The sequence below is a fragment of the Anguilla rostrata genome, chromosome 2, assembly GCF_018555375.3.
Source record: "Anguilla rostrata isolate EN2019 chromosome 2, ASM1855537v3, whole genome shotgun sequence".
Classification (NCBI taxonomy): domain Eukaryota; kingdom Metazoa; phylum Chordata; class Actinopteri; order Anguilliformes; family Anguillidae; genus Anguilla; species Anguilla rostrata.
The window spans coordinates 8,669,852-8,689,079 of NC_057934.1; the positions used below are offsets into that span (position 1 = coordinate 8,669,852).

Here is a 19,228-nt window from a genome sequence, read left to right on the forward strand (position 1 = left end):
CTCGCGATGCGAATACGCAAACGCCGTCCAACGCGCTCCACCGTAAACACGCGCCACAGGAGTGAGGTCGGCTATATTTAACGACCCGCCAAACCTCAAACCGCCCTTTCATTGTTCTTCCCCTCGGGCTGAAACATTTGCTTTTCGCAGCAGCCCTGTCAGAAAGCGGCAGCGGCGGCTTCGCGGTACTAAGTATGGACACGCGGTAGGCGGGCAGCGCGCTGAACTCTCCTGGAGATGCGACTGTGGTCCAGACAAGAAAAAAAATCATGTTCTTTACTCTGCACAAAACAACTGTTTTTTTTCATATTGGGAAGGCCCTATATGGCAGGCAGCATGATGATGAAATCAAATGGGTCCAAAAATAAACAAGTCTACACATAAGCAATTCAACAGGGGGCCCAGGGACACACTATTGAGCCTGTCCAGCTGTCAGACAGTAAAAGTTCTGCCAGTTGTTTCTTCCACCCATTAACTCAGTGAACTGATTTCAGTCATCAGTTCTACCTCCTGGCTGAAGATTTATTTTACTGTTTTATCCCAGTTTTTAAAAATATTTTAATCCATATTCTTTTATTAATCCTGTTTTATACTGGGTTGAGGGTAATCAGCTGAGCGGAACCTGAGAGAGTGCGGAATTCTGGGTAGATGGGAAGGAGACGGAGTGAGCAGGATGAACACAGACAGAGGAAAGCTGTGAAACTGCACAAGACAGGTGCTGCTCAGCTTGCAGACCATGTTGTGTTTGTGTGCGTCTATGATAGTGTGTGTGTGTGTGTGTGTGTGTGTAGGCATGGGTGTGCGCATGTGCGCATGGGTGCGTGTGTGGTGCCTGTGGTCTGTGCGTGCCTGTGTGTGTGAGCATGCATGTGCAGAGGACCCTGAGTGGTGTTCTCCTCTCCTGTAATTAAATGCTTCTGTACAGCCACTAAAATGGGATGAGAACATCCGCGCCCGCGTCAGTCAAACCCGGCAGACCGTCAAGGTCGGGGGTATTGGATTTGGACAGGAATTGGGGGGGTGGGGGGGTTGAAGAAAAATTAACCGGCTTGCCCGTGAACGCTGACGTACGTTGCTCAGCATTCATCACAGGTCCGTCACCGAAAACTCGTCTGCTTTTTTATGAGCTCTATTCTAAAAGACAGTTCATAGTTTTTACGCTTGATTAAAAGCGTTGGTAAAAATGAACGTGTTCGTGTGAACAGCTGCACGAGGCATACATAATTTATCTCTTTTCCTTCAAGTTCCATAACCCATAATTCCTTGCTTGAGAACGCAGTGCAGTAATCTCCATTACAGATCAGCACTAAATCTTACATTTTTCTTCAAGTTCTCCTAGACTCTATTCAAAACTTTTCAGTGTAAACTTTTCTTTTAAGAGAATCAAAAATGTACAATTAATTTGGCACATGGGGGAATCTGTTCTGCATGCAATACAATATTAATAGTTTATTCTTTCACGTAAATAAAAAGCCCCACCTTAATATCTAATATAAAGCGTCTGCCGTGATTAAAATAATGCACATACTGCATTAAGACTGCACTCTGCGCTTTTAAACCCCACTGCATAATAATAGCACAACTGTAAACTGCACTGATCTTAAATGCTACAATGTAACTGCGGCATCGCCAACAATCTGATTTACAATTATTACATATTAAACTGTTGGCAGGAGGAGAAAGAACACGTTTCCATAAAGCCGCTCTTCGTTTGATCAAGAGCGAGCGAGCGATCGCCTCTGCGCGCTCCATCAACTTTGTATTATTGATGAAGTTCGTCCGGCGAGCTGGCGGAAAATTGCATCGATTCAAATCCTCTGCCCCGGCCCTCAATGTCTGACGTGACAAGAAAGAGCAAATAAGCAAAATGCAAAAGATTGAAAAAAAGCTGATAGCTGCGTATGTAAAATGATAGCCTACCGGAGATTGCATCGGGCCGTAGAAAATGCACGTCGTTCCTCTTTGAACAGTGCCGTATACAGATCTATATGATTTGACATATGGCAGAGATAATTAGAATGAAACTGAAAGCAAGTACTCCTGCCGTTTCATGTTATGGCTGTATTTTTAATTTGTTTTGGTAACGCGCCGATATTTCAATGGTGTCAATAATTACTGCACAATCATCGGTTTGTTCGCCCAACCAGTTTTTTTAATGAGTGCACTGCTACCACTTTCTAAAACGCTCACTTTCATCTCTGTTATGGCAGATAACAGAATAACAGTCCTGACTTCAAAAACAACAGCAAGCTTTGAGCGCCTTAAAATTCCAATATAAATTTCCTCCTTCAAACAAAAAAAGGGAACGTCGTGACTGGACAGTTTTGCTTGCTTTTAAAGCTTTTAGTTTTTTTCAGTTAAATGTAAACAAACCTACGGACGAAATCCTAATTTAAAAATTTAATTAAAGAGAGGAAAGAATCCGCATTCACGATGAAGGCTCACTGGCGCGCCCGAATAACACCATGAGAGCAGGCTGAAACCACGGCAACGGACGGTTAAACGGCAGGGGAAGCTGGCCTGTGTATGTCAGACAGCGTTCGGACACAGAGCGGTTGCAGGTTTTTAGTATTCTCACTGCAAAGCGCAGTCTGAGGCCATTCAAACGCCGCTCAGTCTGCGCGCTGAAAAAAAAAAAAAACCCTCAACAACAAAACCGAGGGGACCGCTGACTGGCACACCAGGAGAGCTTGAGCCCCGCGTTTCTTCCAAAACCACACGGGTCCTCATCACTGACCGCTCCTGGCCAACTTGCTTTTTCACTCCCCGTATTTTTCTGGAAGTTACAGACTGACAGTAAGATGAAAGGTTGAAAAGCCGGGGGACGAGTGCAGCACACTGAGGTTCCCTGCTGGGTGTGAGGATTAACTGCTGCTGGGTGGCTCATCCTCTTAAGGCACTGTTCCAGTGTGTGGGTGGGCCCCATGGTCTGGTAGGCCTACCTGTTCAGGCGCTGTTCCAGTGTGTGGATGGGCCCCACAGTCTAGTATCTGTTAAGGCACTGTTCCAGTGTGTGGATGGGCTCAATGGTCACATATCATTGAGGTGTGTTCAGATTGAGATTCTTTATTATCCATACAAATAGAAATTTTGTTTTGTGACAGAAGTGTGCAGGTGTATTAGAGTTGTAGAGGTCTGTACAGGTATATTAGAGGTGTAAAGGTCAGTGAGACGTGTACAGGTGTGTTAGAGGTGTACAGGTGTATTAGAGGAGTAGAGGTCTGTCAGAGGTGTACAGGTATATTACAGGTGTAGAGGTCTGTTAAAGGTGTACAGGTGTATTAGAGGAGTATAGGTCTGTCAGAGATGTACAGGTATATTACAGGTGTAGAGGTCTGTTAAAGGTGTACAGGTGTATTAGAGGAGTAGAGGTCTGTCAGAGATGTACAGGTATATTACAGGTGTAGAGGTCTGTTAAAGGTGTACAGGTGTATTAGAGGAGTAGAGGTCTGTCAGAGATGTACAGGTATATTACAGGTGTAGAGGTCTGTTAAAGGTGTACAGGTGTATTAGAGGAGTAGAGGTATATTACAGGTGTAGAGGTCTGTTAAAGGTGTACAGGTGCATTAGAGGAGTAGAGGTCTGTCAGAGATGTACAGGTATATTACAGGTGTAGAGGTCTGTTAAAGGTGTACAGGTGTATTAGAGGAGTAGAGGTATATTACAGGTGTAGAGGTCTGTTAAAGGTGTACAGGTGCATTAGAGGAGTAGAGGTCTGTCAGAGATGTACAGGTATATTACAGGTGTAGAGGTCTGTTAAAGGTGTACAGGTGTATTAGAGGAGTAGAGGTCTGTCAGAGGTGTACAGGTATATTACAGGTGTGGAGGTCTGTTAAAGGTGTACAGGTGTATTAGAGGAGTAGAGGTCTGTCAGAGATGTATAGGTATATTACAGGTGTAGAGGTCTGTTAAAGGCGTACAGGTGTATTAGAGGAGTAGAGGTCTGTCAGAGATGTACAGGTGTATTACAGGTGTGGAGGTCTGTTAAAGGTGTACAGGTGTATTAGAGGAGTAGATGTCTGTCAGAAATGTACAGGTATATTACAGGTGTAGAGGTCTGTTAAAGGTGTACAGGTGTATTAGAGGAGTAGAGGTCTGTCAGAGGTGTACAGGTATATTACAGGTGTTGGGGTCTGATAGCTTCACTGCAAGCTCTAAATCGCTAGGCCTTTACCGGGTGGACGTGTGCGTAAATCACCGAGCGTTTCCGCTGCATTGCAGCTCAGAGCTGCTTAAACATTCATTTATGCAAATTCCACCCCTCGCAGCAGCAAACCCTGCTGCCGGAGTTCTTTTTTTTTTCTTTCTCGCTCTCCAGCGTGAAAGCCGAAGCGAGATTATCAGCAAGGAGATCGCCCGACCTCGCTCCTAAGATTTCCAGTGACAGTTATATTTGAAAATGTGAAAGCTGAACGCTGGTGGCTGACGGGAGGGGTTTGGGCAGTGCTCACACCTCCGAAGAATCGCGTGTTAATAACACACAGCTGCACTGAATGCACACGTGTTACACACAACACACTGACTGGACAGACGGACTCCAGGTACAGCAACAGCCGAAAGAGGCCGTGATGCCGTGGGTACTGCTCAGACGCACCGTCTTTAATATCATCTGGATGGGCTGAGAGTGGACACTGATGACTGTGTTATCATGCCGTAATGACCACAGATCTGTGCCCCTTTGAGTCTGTACTGAAATCATGCCAAGTGAACAAACAGGCCCATTTTAAATATAATTTTAGCAATGATTCCAGGAACAAATATATAATTCCTTTTCCAAAGAACATGCCAGTGCAAACAAAACCTTGGCCCAAAAATGCCACCGTTTCAACACCTTTCTCACCAGACCATTGGCCTTCGGGGGCACTAAAATCATTAAAATCGTTAATTAAAACAAGCTGGGGCAATGCCAGACCATCTGAAAAAACTTTGGTATTTGAGGGAAAGATAGAGAGAGAGAGGGGGGGGGGGAGGCAGAGAGGGACAGAGATGGGGGAGTGAAGCAGAAGGGGGGAGGGAGGGAGAGGGGGAGGGAGAAATAGAGGGGGAGAGTAAGCAGCGAAGGAGAGAGGGGGGAGGGAGGGAGAGATGGAAGGAGAGAGTGAGAAGGGAGGGAGAAATAGAGGGGGGGAGTGAGAAGCAAGGGAGAGTGGGGAACAGAGAGATGGGGAGGGAGAGACGGAAGGGGAGAGTGAGAGAGATATAAAGCAGCTGCCAGTCTTGTGCTGACATTGTTCCGCTTGGCCTCGGGGACACCTGATAAAAACTCTAATCTCTCCCAACAGCCGCAATGATGACAGCAGGAATTTAAAGAACATCAGAGGCAGAGAGGGCACAGGAAGCACTTCCCCTGTGCAAAGTATCACTGTATCACTTCCTGGTGCAGCTCTCTTCTTCTGTGGTGGTGGTCCACTTCTTGAACCCTCACTGCTCAGAGCACAGCAAAAGGCTCGCTTCTCCATTTCACACCAGTAATTGCGCAATATGGCTGACATCATCATCTCAACCCCAAAAACACACCATGTACTATCCGCAACGGGAAGCTACAGTCATTGACATCGGCGGTCAGCAGTCTGAGTGGTTCCAGCTAATGTTATAGCCAGCACGGTGATGCCATAGGTCAGCTGGTCAGTTGGCTTGAATCCCCATCTCCAACTGAAGCCCATCCTACATGAGATCATGCAACTGACCAAATGGTTTATCAGCAAAACGCACCCCCGGAAAATGGGCATGCCCATCTCATATCAGTGACTCTGGTCAGGCTCATTGTACCGTAAGGACAACAAGCTCCACACAGACGCAAGTTAGTAAAGTGTACCTTTTTAAAATGTGTATTCATTAGCTTAGCGGAAGCTTTTACCCACAGCCACGCTTTCATACACAATCCGTTAATATAGCTCCATATTTACTGAGGGAGTTGAAGCAGCTCTCTGATGCAAGCCCAGGTACTTAAACAAGGACGTCGCCGCCAACCGTTCTGTGCAAAAAAATTAATTTTGGGATAGTTTCCCAACATTCCCTTCAGGGGAGATTCAAGACTCCCCCCCCTAACCAAGGCTCAGACACACTTTCCTATCAGCCTGGGAAACAGGGTTTTAATTAACAGGCCTGGACGTGCCAGCGTAGATTCTCAGAGGGACGGTTTGGCAGAAGCGCTTTAGTCTGAATCGCCGCCCTTCTCCTTAGCGCCCGACGCGACTGTGCGGATGCGCTCGGTCAGAACACACCGACCGCTTCCTGAAAAGTGGGCGGAGTTTACAGCTCTGAAAGTACACTGCCTTCGCCTTACAGTGGACAGGTACGCACCTGGAGTAGGGCGCTATTTCGGAGCCAACTGATCAGATGGCATTCCTCCTCTGGCACTAAGAAGTGGAGTCTGGGACTGATTTGCCCCGATTTGTCGCCAGTTGGTGGCACCACCCTCCAGAGAGCCCAATACCACGGTAGCATGTAAACAAAGGAGAAAATGGCCGCCTGGATGCACGCTCTGATCTTATTTTGCTGCTGTAGAAGGCTATTGAAGTGTAGCTGTTTCAGAGGACGGAAACATAAATGGTTTACCAACAGAGCATCGAGGAACAGCGAGGAAGCCTTCGCTGTTCAGGTCAAGGATGCGACAGATCTGCTTTTAAAGAAAGCCTCCAAAGACTCCTCCGTTTGTGCCTGCGAGAAGTCCTGAACGAGAATGTACATACGGCGCGATATAAATAATAGACGAGAAACGGCAGGACGACGTGAGATTTCCCAGAAGGCTGCAGCCTTTGAAGATCTCCTTTAAAATAAAAAAAATAAATAAATAAAAAAGATGAAATGAGGAAAAGGGCAAACGCCTTCAGAAATAAAATATACATTAGCTGGGTGGGAGGGAGGGAGGGAGGGGAGGCATCACCCCAAGAAACCCGCTAACATCGCACCTGAGGGCAATTTAAAGCGGCGTCTGATGATGCGCACAGGCGATACAAATAGGCGATTGCCAATTAGTGGCTCCGCCACGCCATTTGAAAGAGTAAAACGCGGCGTTAGCTCAAAGGAGCGAGCGGAGAGTTTAACCTACAGGACACTAGACTCTATCTGCATCGTGGCTCTTCTGCAGGGAAAACGAGGCCAACGGCAAGGAGCTGATTAGGCGGCACGTTCTCCACTGAGGGAAGAGCACACGGAGGTTTCTTTATTGCATTCGTTTTTACTGACTGACTACCGCCCAACTGGCTGAGGATTCCGATTCGGAGAAAGAAGAGCAGCTATTGGTTTTCCGGCGATGGGGGGGGAGGTCGTTCTCCCACGTCTATCCCATGTCAGAGAAGGTCGTGCTGAAAGATAATGCCGTGAAACAGGAAGAAGAGATGGGCTAGTGGTTTTCGATGGTCCTCTGATGATCCTACTTAATAAAGGATACATTGCCCGCATCAAAATGACCGTTGGCAAATGAAATCACTGTTTCCATAACGATGAGTTACTGAGCAGGCTGAGCGACTTCCCTTTCATCTTTAAAACCCTGGACTCAAAGATTCGACATGACGAATCTCCAAGACCACAGACACCTTCTGAATCTTGGTAGTTCACAGAACAAAATTCTTCAGGCAATAGTTCAAAATCATGTCATATGCCGGTAGCTTATTGATGTGAAGTGGCCTTTACGGAAGCTTACCTGGTTCCAGTTTGATGACTTTAATGGCAACCAGTTCTCCCGTAGAGACATTCCGAGCCTGCAAAAAAAAAAAAAAAAAGAGGAGACATTTATTTTAAGCTTAAACCCGAAAGCAAAAAACACAACAGGCCTCACTTAACCATATTCCTGCGTGTTAAAATTCCACATTTTTACTGTAGGGGAAAATAATTACAGGGCCAGGGTACGTGACAATGGCATATATCTAGACTGCATTTCCTATGCTGTTATGGTCTCTTGATGTCACTTCCTGTGTAGAAATCCTTTATGACTTGCAACATGTAGGGCCGCTGTGGGCTCTGAAAACCAATTTTATCATTGATTTAATGCTCTGAGACAGGGCCCAATACTTATGCCTTAGGCCAAAGCAAAGGTTGGGGGGGGTTGTATTTTACAAATTCATCTCAATCCAAACACTCAAGCTAACAATACTGGAGTGTTCATTTGGAAAAGTAAAAACAATTCACTATGCAAGAATATTAAAGCCAGAAAAGAATGAGTATCATCAAGCGTGGTGTTGCTTTTAAAAATAAAAAACCACAGTTCACATTCGAATGCAATTATTTTCACAGAAATTAAGCAAAGCAATCAATATCCTTCTCTCCCACATATCCAGTTATCTCGCTAGCCAAACACCTTCTGGACTCCTGTCAGCTAGCGGCCTTCAAAAATGATGTTTTTCATAAAGCAACATCATTTCCCAGGGATCCTGAAACAACCGTCATGCCAACATTAACCTTTAAAGTTCACCCTGGCTTTTCTGTGTAAAAGCCTTGGTGTTGTACTGCCATTACGGTCAGCTTCATTCCAAAGACATCTTAAAAATAAAAATAAAAAAACTCAATGGACCATCCAGCGAAATCATTTCTTTTGCAGCATTTTAATATACAAAAACAGTGACCCACTTGGCAGGAAAGACTTCATAAAAAAAGACCCAGGTGGCACGTTTGCTTGCCAAAGAGAAAATTGCAGTGCACAGTTGAATTAATGGCCCAAAGGTTGCCTTGATCTGACCCAGGAGGACTGCAATCTTCCCACTACCGTCACCAGGCCATGCGCTGGAAGCGTTTTTGAACGATGGCTGCTCTCCTTATCACAGCTTTCGCTAGAACATACCAGAAACTGAAAATAAAGCATATAAACTACGAATAAGCTACTGATTCTGTACACAACTGCCAACTGCATTTTTATTTCGGAAATCGACTGTTAACAAGGCAGTTTCAAACATAAACTTCCTGACAGCGAAATACCTGCCCTGAAGACTCACTAAGCATTAGAATCTCAAACAATCTAAATAAATTACTTTTGAGTAATGCGGTTTGAGTTTCATCATGCACTGTTTCACAATTCACAGTATTAAATATTAAAACTTTGTTGAGTTAATTACAGTAAGTATATTCCATTATTCTGAAGATGTCTCTCATGCCACCCTCAAAATACTTAAAATTCTAATCATAGGCATTTAGCAGATGCTCTTTTCTTGAGTGACTTACAGAGATTATATTCTTTATACAAATTCCATTTATAAAGCTGACCATTTTTACGGAAGAAATTCAGGGTTGTGCTTTGCTCAAGGGTTTGGAGCACATCGCTGAGCTACTGATTCAGCAGTTAACACACTGGGTTAAGTCAGTGTAATGACAAACTACATCGTATTCTGAAGCCAACTGGCAACCAAACTGGCTGTATTAGCAGGAAATAAAATGCAAGCGCACTCCGAGCGAGCTTACTACGTGTGTTTTTAACGACATCAAAACGGCGCAACTCCAAATTTTCACACCCGGCTCTTACGTGAACAGTGAGGACCCGGCGCTCATCCGTGGCTCTAGAGTGGCGTGACTGGGTCAAACGCGGGTCGAACCCGTGTTCCATAGCCTGTGTCGACCCCGGGGTAACAGAGCTCCAGAAACCATGGTCCTGTGTGTTCTCTGGGGACCGATTCAGTATGGGGGAGCGGGCAAGGGGGGTGTAGATATTCTCTGGTGTGAGCTCTGACAGCGAGGTGGGTGGTGCGATGTAGGGGGTGGGGTGGGGGGGGGGGTGGATTAAGCACGCCCACACACAGCGGGCACTGATCAATGTGCCCTCCACGTGATCGCCAGGCCACACCGCGAGAGACCGCGCAGAATTATCCGGAAGAGTTCCGCAGGAGGGGGTCACCATGGGCAGACGAACCCTACCCCGCCCCCACACGGAGAATCAATGCGCTGTTTTTCCAGTCCCCCCCCCCCCCCCGCCAGTAAAGAGCTGGGAGATCATTAACAGCCTACACACAGCTCCATGGGAGCATAAACCTTCAGCATTACACTATATTATATTACAGCCATTTAGCAGACCCGCTTATCCACAGTGGCTTCCACTGATTTTTTAAAATTTTTTTACATAGTATCCATTTATACAGCTGCATATATACTGACACAATTCATGTTAAGTACCTTTCTCAAGCGTAGTCTCAATTGCAGTGTCCTTCCTGAGAATCATACCTTTAGTTGACAAGCCTAGTTCCTTAATCATGATAGAACGTCCAACAGTCTATTACCTGATCAAATGTGGCTCGCTAGAACACTGATAACCGATCCAGTCTTGGTAAAACGCCAATCTCCCATTATCCATGTGTACATACATTTCTTATATGCTGTAGGATATTTCCTACTGGTACTAAATGATGTTGAGAACAGCAGTCAGTTTTAAGTTGTGAATAGTGCCATTTGCAAAACTGGTTGTCACAAAATGTAACAAAAATTGACTTTTGTTTCTGAAGGGAAAAAAAAAATCAATTCAAACAATTTTGTAGAAAAAAAGCAGACCATTATTCAAGACTGCTTAAATATTGTTGTGCAGAGTGAATCTGCAAGTAATGCATTACAGGTGACATTCATTCACCATCACAAAACAAGCCCCACTGTGTCCCTCCCTCGCCCCCCCCCCTGATTGAGGGATGCCAGTGATTGACCATGCCAGTGATTTTCCACAACATAATCCAAATAATTAGCTCTTAGCTCCAGAACTAAATGTGCAAATCATTTCAGTGTAATCAATTCAAAGCCGTAATGAAAGTCATTTGGGGGAACCCCCCCCCCCCCCAGTGCTATATCGAGGGTTGATACCCCACCTCCCTCCTTATGGCTAGGGGGATTTGTTTGATCTCAGTCAATCAGAGGATCACAGATACCGATAGTCTTTTAGCCCCTCGCTAGTCAATATTCCCCATTAAAGTTAATGGGAAATGAGCGCAATTACTCCCCATCATTAATTACAGCTCTCTGCGCCACACAGCCTCAAATAGGGTACAAAATGCTCCCCTCGTCTCACAACGCCACCGAGGAACAGATCCTCTGAGTCAAACAACCGCAAGGAGTTTAAAATCACAATAAACAACGCCATCCAGGAAGCTAGAACAGAAAGGTTATGATCATTTATTTTTAGGGTGCAGACTAATATCATTTCACAGACGACAAAACCACAAAAAAGATCTGCCAGACAGCTATTCTGAATCTAAATTGGTTCCCAAGAGGCTGAAGATGCCCCATAAATTGTTCTTTTTAAGTCATGTTTCTTAAAATGTATTTTATTGAATGTGTTTTATTTCTCCGATATATTGCTCAGTTGAAAATGTTTAATTGTATTGAGCTCTAGTCGGCTGCATCGATGTGCAGTTCACCCTCTGTGGTCCTGATGGCAGTGCTAAGAATAGTTTTGTGCCTTTACCCAGAATGCTCTGACAACGAGAACAACCTGTCAAAAGTTCAAATTTCATAAACGCCCCAGGGCAGCCATACTGAATGTATGGCTTGGGACTAGGAATCCTAGAGGTCCCAAATCCAATGTTTTACGAATTCAGTAAGAGACAGACAGACTGGACCTCAAGGGGAATTTAAAATTGGCTGTATGCCTCAACAGAAGCTGAGAAAGATCTTTGTCAGGCGTAGCTAGAGGTACACGTTATTTTGAAAGAGCTGAAAATGACATTTGCAGATGGAATTATTTTTGCAGCACTGAACTTTCAGGAACATTTAACAGTGTGCTAGCAGTATTCTTCATCCGGTCTCGTACACCACAGGTACCAGTGTAATTAATAGACATGAGTGCATTACATCCTGTACACGTTTTAGGTGTTGAAAAGCATTTCTAAATTACACTGCAGAATTGTCCAGTGCAACAGTGCTACACTTGGTCACTCTTGCTTAATGCCTTTTCCAAAAGGTGAATCAAATGGGAATATTTCAGATTCAATTGGGAGGAGACAGAACTCTCAATATTAAGAACAGTGAGTATCAGGTGGACATAAGGAATCAGTCATTAAAAATGCATTCAGAGGGAACATCACTGCTGGGTTGGACGGGACATCACTCCTGGGTTGGAGGTCATTTCACTGCTGGGTCAGAGACCACCATCTTGACTCTCCTCACCAAGTGCAAATTCTGGCAGAAGAACCACACAGTGGCGGTGCGACTCAAACACCCTTTCACAGGGGGGAGGGGTTGGACGGTCCCCTGCTTAGCCAGTACCGTGTAATTATCCCGCTCAGTGGAAATGGCTTCAGTCAGAGAACAGGCCCCAGGAGGCTCGTGCAGTAAAACAATTAATTTCACTTCCCCCATTTAAGGGCATTTTTAACAGCTCACTCCTGGTCACCTCCGCTGTGTACTTTGAGGTTTCTATCTGCCCATTATAACCCATTAAGAGGCCATAATATGGTACTTAAGAGCTCGCCAAGAACAAACACACTTGGGCTATATATAGCTAACACACTTTGCTTATTTTCCTTCGCCGTTAATTGTGGAGCCTAATCACCACCTCGCTTCTTTTTTTTTCCGCTGCGGGCAAAACAAAAAAAACAAAAATGTTTGTGTGAAAACAGCTGTTGGCTTCCGGAGGACTCCGCCCCTGGCTGTTTAAGCCATTAGGTGCCGACACTTTCATGCAAAGTGGCGAAGACGAAAAAACAAGGAGAACGAGAGGATCGAGAAAAACAACATAAAACGAGACAACTGTCAAGGGTAACAACCACGCATCCTAATGAAAGAATTTGGAAACGGTAGTCTGCTGTGAAATACTAATATTAATACACACTCTCTCTCACACACACACACACAGACATACTCTCACACATACACACACCACTTGCAAATTGGAGTGTTACTAAAAATTTAATCTTGGAACATCAACAAAGGAGGAGACTGAATATAAACAGTTGCTGGCTGAATTAACACACATCTGACAGTCTCTGTGTGCGCTCCTCATTAATACGAATGCGCAACAGCAGCGAAGCTAACTGTCGTCGCGGCTCAAGTTTAAATCTCAACTGAATTTACTGAAGTGCTGCGTGATAAAAACGGCGACATTTCATGATAGGGACTCGTTGCCAAACCCCACACGAGAGAGGGCTAAATTTACTAGCCCCCAAGGTCAGATCTACTTCCCCCCCTGTCTTGGTACTGAAAACTGCAGCAGATAAAAATCTTCTTGAAGAAATATGAAGGGTATCAATGTCCACAGCTACATCCTGCCAATTCCAACGAAAGATATCAATGTTCAGGCACTGAGCAAAAACAATGAAGAAATCAGCCAGGATAGATTATTTTAGCCATATAACTTTATGCTTTTTATGACGTAAAAAATAAAACACCAGACACCTAAAAGGCTCTTGGTGATTCTGAGACAGTTATCTCCAAACTTAAACAGCACATTTCTCCTCACACAGTTTTGCAACAGGTATCCCCTTTCTGAATGAGCTCCCAGAACTTTAACAAGTTTTTAAAAAAGCAGAGGGAGGGAATACCGATCAGCCGAAGCCGAAGAATACCATCGGTACGATGACCCTGAGGAAGAGGACTCTTGCAGAGCTCAGAACGAAAACCGTTTTTTGCTCCGCGAACTTTACCTTCACCCTAAAAAACCTGCAACGGTTTGAAAGCGATCTTTGAGTCGCGTTTGCTCCCGTTATGAGGACAGGCCGGGGGTGCCTCCGGAACACGGTCACTCACCGATTTTAACCTCATTAACCAGAAAACAGTTTTTTTTCCCCTCAGAGTCAACATGTCTGTGGGCAACATTCAAATCCATTTGAAACTGGTTCAGAAGTCAGACATTAAGGGTATGAAAAAATCTTCTGATTAATCAGGAAAAAAATCATATTTCAAAAAGAAATGTAGGTGGACAACATTCGAATCCTCTGCTACTAGATTAGACATTGAGGGTTAGAAAATTATGCATCTTCTGATTAATCAGGAAAAGCGGTATTTCTGCCAGTAGCCGCGAATGATGCATTTGAGAACCGGCGTAACACCGAACACAGTCAACATATCTGCTGCCGTGGTAACAGCACTCCACAACCAGATGTCTGCAACAGAACTGTTTATGCGTTTTATTTCACTCTGAATGGGGCTAGTAAGCCAAGACACATTTATACAACATATTGTTAAATAATCACATCAGCGGATACGCCATATGGCATACTAATAAAGGCACTTTACATTTCTGATACAAGAAGAGTGCCAGATTAACAGTGCTGTTTGTGTTTGTAAAGCAGGCTACTGTTTGCCTCATCCTGAAGGCAGCAGTCAATCGCGCGCGGTGGAGGGCGGAGTCACACCCGCGACTGGGCAGGGGACAAACCGACCGCGACTGAGATCGGCAGGCACCGTCTCTTTAAATCACTCAGCGGGCGAACTGCCTTCCCATCTGCCCCTCTGCCGCACTGCTGGTGAAAAACCGTGTGTGTGTGTGTACGTGTCTGTGAATATGGGTGTGTATGTGTGTGTGTGCACATGCTCGTGTTTGAGCTCAGATGAAGTGAAACACAGTTTCAGTATGCCCGATTCACTTACACATCTTCATTAATTAATACAGTTTCCTTAAACAAAATAAATAAATAAATACACCAGCAGATGCAGCGGATCCATCATTAAATTTGTACGGGACGTTCTGAGCCTCAAGGCCCTGAAAGCGAGGCTCTGAACGCAGGATGAATGCAGGAGCAGGGCCCGCGTTCATCAAACGCCGAAAAGGCAGCGGAGCCGAGCCGGGCTGGGCCGGGCCGGGCCAGGCCGGGGAGGGAAGAGCGCGCCCCTGCATTCCAAACTCACGCTCCCCGCTTTATTCTCATTCCCTACGGTAAACCTCGGGACCGTCCGTCATATTTGGGGAAGAGGCGAGGGGCGCTTTGGCTGTCGCAGAATCGCAGCGGTTCCCACGGTGACGGGACCCGACGCATTTCGGCGTGAAGAGGCTCCTCCTGCCCCCCCCCCCGCCGACAGTGCCAGCGGAAACCAGAGACGGGGGGGGGGGGGGGGGGAAACTGTGAAATACGACTGCCAGCCCTGTCAGTGCCGAAACCGGACCGCCGGGACCCCGTGGGAACTGGCCGGGTGCGCGATGCTGACCCTCTTTTCGGGGACACAAGTGAGAAGCGGGTGGGGTTTGCGCCAGTTTCATGATCTAGTTAAGATGAACACGGACCTTCACCGGCCGTGGCTCTCTGGGTCGGGAGGGGGTTCGAGGAGACAGGCGAGGCCAGCCAACACTGCCACCCTCGCTAAATTTAATTCAGGCATTTAGAAAAGACTCTTACACAGCTTAGGGCTTATGTTGTGTTTCGCGGTCCTTGCTGCGAACCAAATTTCCTTCAGGACCTTAAAGTAGAAGTTTAAGTCGAAGTTTTAGTGCTCCATATAAAACATACAATCAGCAAATAAAAATATCGGCGCGGTGCACAATAGTAGCATTCACGTTTAGGAGTTCAGCAGATGATCTTATCCAGAGCAACTTATAACTTCCACTTTTCATCCGTTTACACAGTCGAGGATGTGCTCCAGAGGCACATGAGGTTCATCGTCTTCGCTCAAGGGCAGGACGGCAATGCCTCGTCCGCCGGGGGAGCCGAACCCGCAACCTCTGAGTGACGGGCCCAGCTCTCCGGGCCGGGCCGGGCCGTTCCGCCACGCCGCCCCGCGCGTCGGGTTCTGAGGCGACGGGCCGACCCGAGACACTCTCCACCTGAACAGATGCAGCCCACAGCAAGACTCCCCAAAGCCACAGGAGGAAGGGAAAAAAAAAACCTGAGACAGGAAAAAAAAAACAAAAAAAACAACAAAAACCACAGCGGCAGCAGAATTCCAAATGAGCCGTTGCTTTTTATAGAGCTCCTCCCACCCCCTCGTAGAGGAACTTTCCAGAACCCCTATCCTTCCCATGCTTTGGTTTTTGACAGTACACACAATGGCTGCGATTCAAATTAGAGCTTAATTTTGATTAACAAGTAGAAGCAACAATTCAGTTTTGTTTCCCTCCCCCCCCACACACTTCCCAAACATGGGTGGCCTGATTCAGCATTCACTCAACAAATTGAGCTTGTGAGGAACTGAGTGCAGAAAGTGAAAGCTAAGGACAAGTGTTGATTGAACACAGACTGATGACTTGCATCCTTGCAGCCTCCTTGCGTCCCCCTTGCGGCCCCCTTGCAGTGACTTTAGTGCGTTAGCGTCGGCTAACACCTCATTTAAAGCCGGTTTGGGGGCTGGCTCCATCATCCGGTTTTAATGACCGCACCAGATTTCTGATTTTCTCTGCACCGTGATCAAAGACCGAAGATTTCTCGGTGCGAAAATCCATTTTACAGCCCAAACCGAATTACGGACTTGAGGCAGAAGCCTAAAAATGTGGTACGAGTGAGAAAAAGCCAAGCCGATTAATAAAACATTTTCGGTAGCCTTCTGGAAAAAAAGAAAAGAAAAAAGAAACTTTTCCAGGAAGAAAAAAAACTGTCATCCAACGCATCTCTCCCACTGCAGAGTTGTGTGAAACTCTTCAAACCTCCACCTTAGACTGCATTCTTGGGACGGTTTTTCATTTTTTATTCTTCTTTTCCCACAGCTTCAAAATAAAAAAGATGCAGGATTCGCGCTCTTGCTGGAGTACACAATGTAAGACCTTGAAAACCGGTTTCTACCGAGTCCGTTTTATTTCTCACACTCTTCCTCGCTTCTTTCACCAGGTTTCTGAAAGCGATGCATATACGTACAAGAGGCATAAACAAAACATTCTTTCAAATGCATTCCTTTATGTGTTATTTTATGCATTATGCATATATTTCTATTTTTGGGGCTGCCTAGCAAACGCATTCACGGTCTGAACATAGCAAAGTCCGTAAAAGAAAAACAAAATGACTCATTCATGGAGGTGAAATTCTTCTCAGTGCTGACCAACAGGAGGTCAGGTCTGGAGGTCTGTACGAAAAAGGAGAGCTGTGATTCGTTCAATAAGAAAAAGCGGTTATCCAATCAGCACAAAGCGTAATACCTTCAATTTCAATGCAGCAAACTAGCAAGGTCAAAAGGTCATTTCCAGGCAAAGGGTCCGGGGCAGCAGGTTAGGGAGACTGAAAAAAATCCTTGCTCCCGTTGAGATTCTACAGCCAGTAACTCATCTGCACCCGTGACTCCCAGCCGTAGTCAGAAGAAGATTCAGGACCGCCAGGTACATCACTCGCGGCGAAGATTAGCGCTTCAGCCGAACAAGCCGTCTGGGAGGGCAGGGATTTTCTCTTTACGACCGAAACAGCTGGAGCTCTTTAACGCAGCCGAACACCAGAGCGCAGTGTCATCACACCCCCTTCCGGCCCCCCCCCACCCTCCCCCCCGAGACGCATTCCGCGTCGGCGTTCCGAGTCCATCGGACGGCGGATCCTTCCGGGGCTTTTCCGCATTACCGCTCCCGGTGCACTCTGGGGCCCCAGCGGCCCTCCCGGGTCTCAGAAGGCGGCTTTTCTTCCAATCGATAGCGGCAACGCCGCGCCTGCGAAGATGTTTTTCGTTACTTCAGCGTTCGGCTAATTCTGAGCCTCCCCCCTTGAAGCCCACTCACAACGCAATTAATTTTCATCCTTGTTTCCCTGCCGCGGGCTTCCACAATGTCACGTGGCGAAAAAGAAAAGTTTTTTTTTTTTTTTTTTTTAACACCGTAATCACAGTGTGGGCCAGCTGGCTCAGTCCGATTGTGCTGTTAAAGACGAACATAAACCTGCTGGTATGTGTTGAATAAGCAGAGTTTTGGGGTGCGCGGAGGGAGACACCCAAACGCCTCCAGACTGGCGCAGCTCGCGCTGAACAATCCTGGACGGACGGCGCGGCGTTTCCGGAAGGATCCGTTCAGGGTGTGGGGGGGTCAGGCCAGGAGGCCTCCATCTGCAGCATGCTGCTGGCTCTCCAGCCCGGATGTGCTGAATCACCAGTTCTCATAACACTTTAACCTTCGCTCGCTCTTGCTCTCTCTCTCTCTCTCTCTCGGTCTCTCTCTTTCACACTCTGTCCTCTCTCACACTCTCTCCTCTCTCTCACTCACACTCTTCTCTCTCTTTCTCTGATTCTCACTCTCTCTGTTTCTCTCTGTCCCTCTCTTTCCCTCTCTTTCCCTGTCGCTGTCTCTCTCTATACCCTCCTCATTCCTCCCTCATAAGAATGCGAGTGTAAATAATGGGGAGAGGAGGTGGGGGGGGGGTCTGCAGGGAATATTCTAGGCAGGCCCATTTCAACTCAGTCAAGTCAATGAATTCAAATTCAATCATATTCGCATTTATTAATTTGGGAAAAAATTAAATCCCACAATTTTTTATAAGTATAAATCAACTAAATTTCAATCAATTTCCTGAACTGGCTGAATTAAAAAGCCTTTATTGTCTAAAATATAAACATAACCGAGGATTTTTGCTCCCAGTCTCGGCTTAAAACACAAAAACAACAAACACAAACACAGGTCAAATAAACAACACTACAACACGACACTGACCCCCAGCAGGCCACCATCGCTCGCTCTAACGCAGCGGGGAGGGAGAGGGTTAAAGGCGAAGTCGGGACCATCACCTGCGTGTCACCTGTTCAGGATGGACGAGCGACCTGACACCCAGGAGCCGGTGCTGTGCGCAGAGGAAACAGGGGCTAAATAAAGGCCAGGTCCCCCCCCCCCATGCAGGCAGGCAGCCGAAACTCGATCCTTCACCCTTATTTTCCCCTGCACTCCCCCTCGCCCCCGTCCCCGCTGAAGGACCTCTACAGCTTCAGGGTTCAGCGGCGGCGGTTCACCCTGAACCGACAAAAAATACGCCCCCCCCGCTACGCCCCATGTTCAGAGCGGCCTGTGCGTTTCTGAGCTGCTCCTTGAAGTCTGAGCGGAAAATAATCAAACGGAATCCAATTTCCGGGGACATTCGTACGCGGTCCTAAATCTGACACGTGTCTGACCAACCAGATGAGATTTTTCTCCTTTCTCTTGACAGAGATATCAAACATACCTGGCGCCTGTGAAAACATTGTGTGAACAGCTGTCCTCGTATGATGGGATTTGTAGGCTTTCTAGTGCCCCAGCTGGAGCACAGAGGGCATGTGCACCAAGCATATGGGAACAGGCTCGGACAATTTGAGCTTATCTTCCACATGCATGGATATGTATGTGTGTGTGTGTGCGTGTCTGTAAGTGTGTGTGAGTGCTGTATGTGTGTGTGTGTGTGTGTGCGCATGTGCGTGCGCGCGCGAGTGAGTGACCTTCCATCTAACACTATGCTGAGGTGTT

The 19,228-nt window shown here is 46.4% G+C and overlaps 1 protein-coding gene across 10 annotated transcripts in view; it reads right to left on the reverse strand.

Annotated features, from left to right (window-relative positions):
* Positions 1-19,228, reverse strand: part of LOC135245030 (mitogen-activated protein kinase kinase kinase kinase 3-like) — an 82,738-nt gene that overhangs the window by 46,475 nt on the left and 17,035 nt on the right. For all 10 annotated transcript variants that reach the window (XM_064317807.1, XM_064317853.1, XM_064317799.1 and 7 more), the window contains exon 2: positions 7,646-7,703. In XM_064317807.1, coding sequence (XP_064173877.1) covers positions 7,646-7,703 — 58 coding nt within the window. The remainder of the gene's footprint in view (positions 1-7,645; positions 7,704-19,228) is intronic.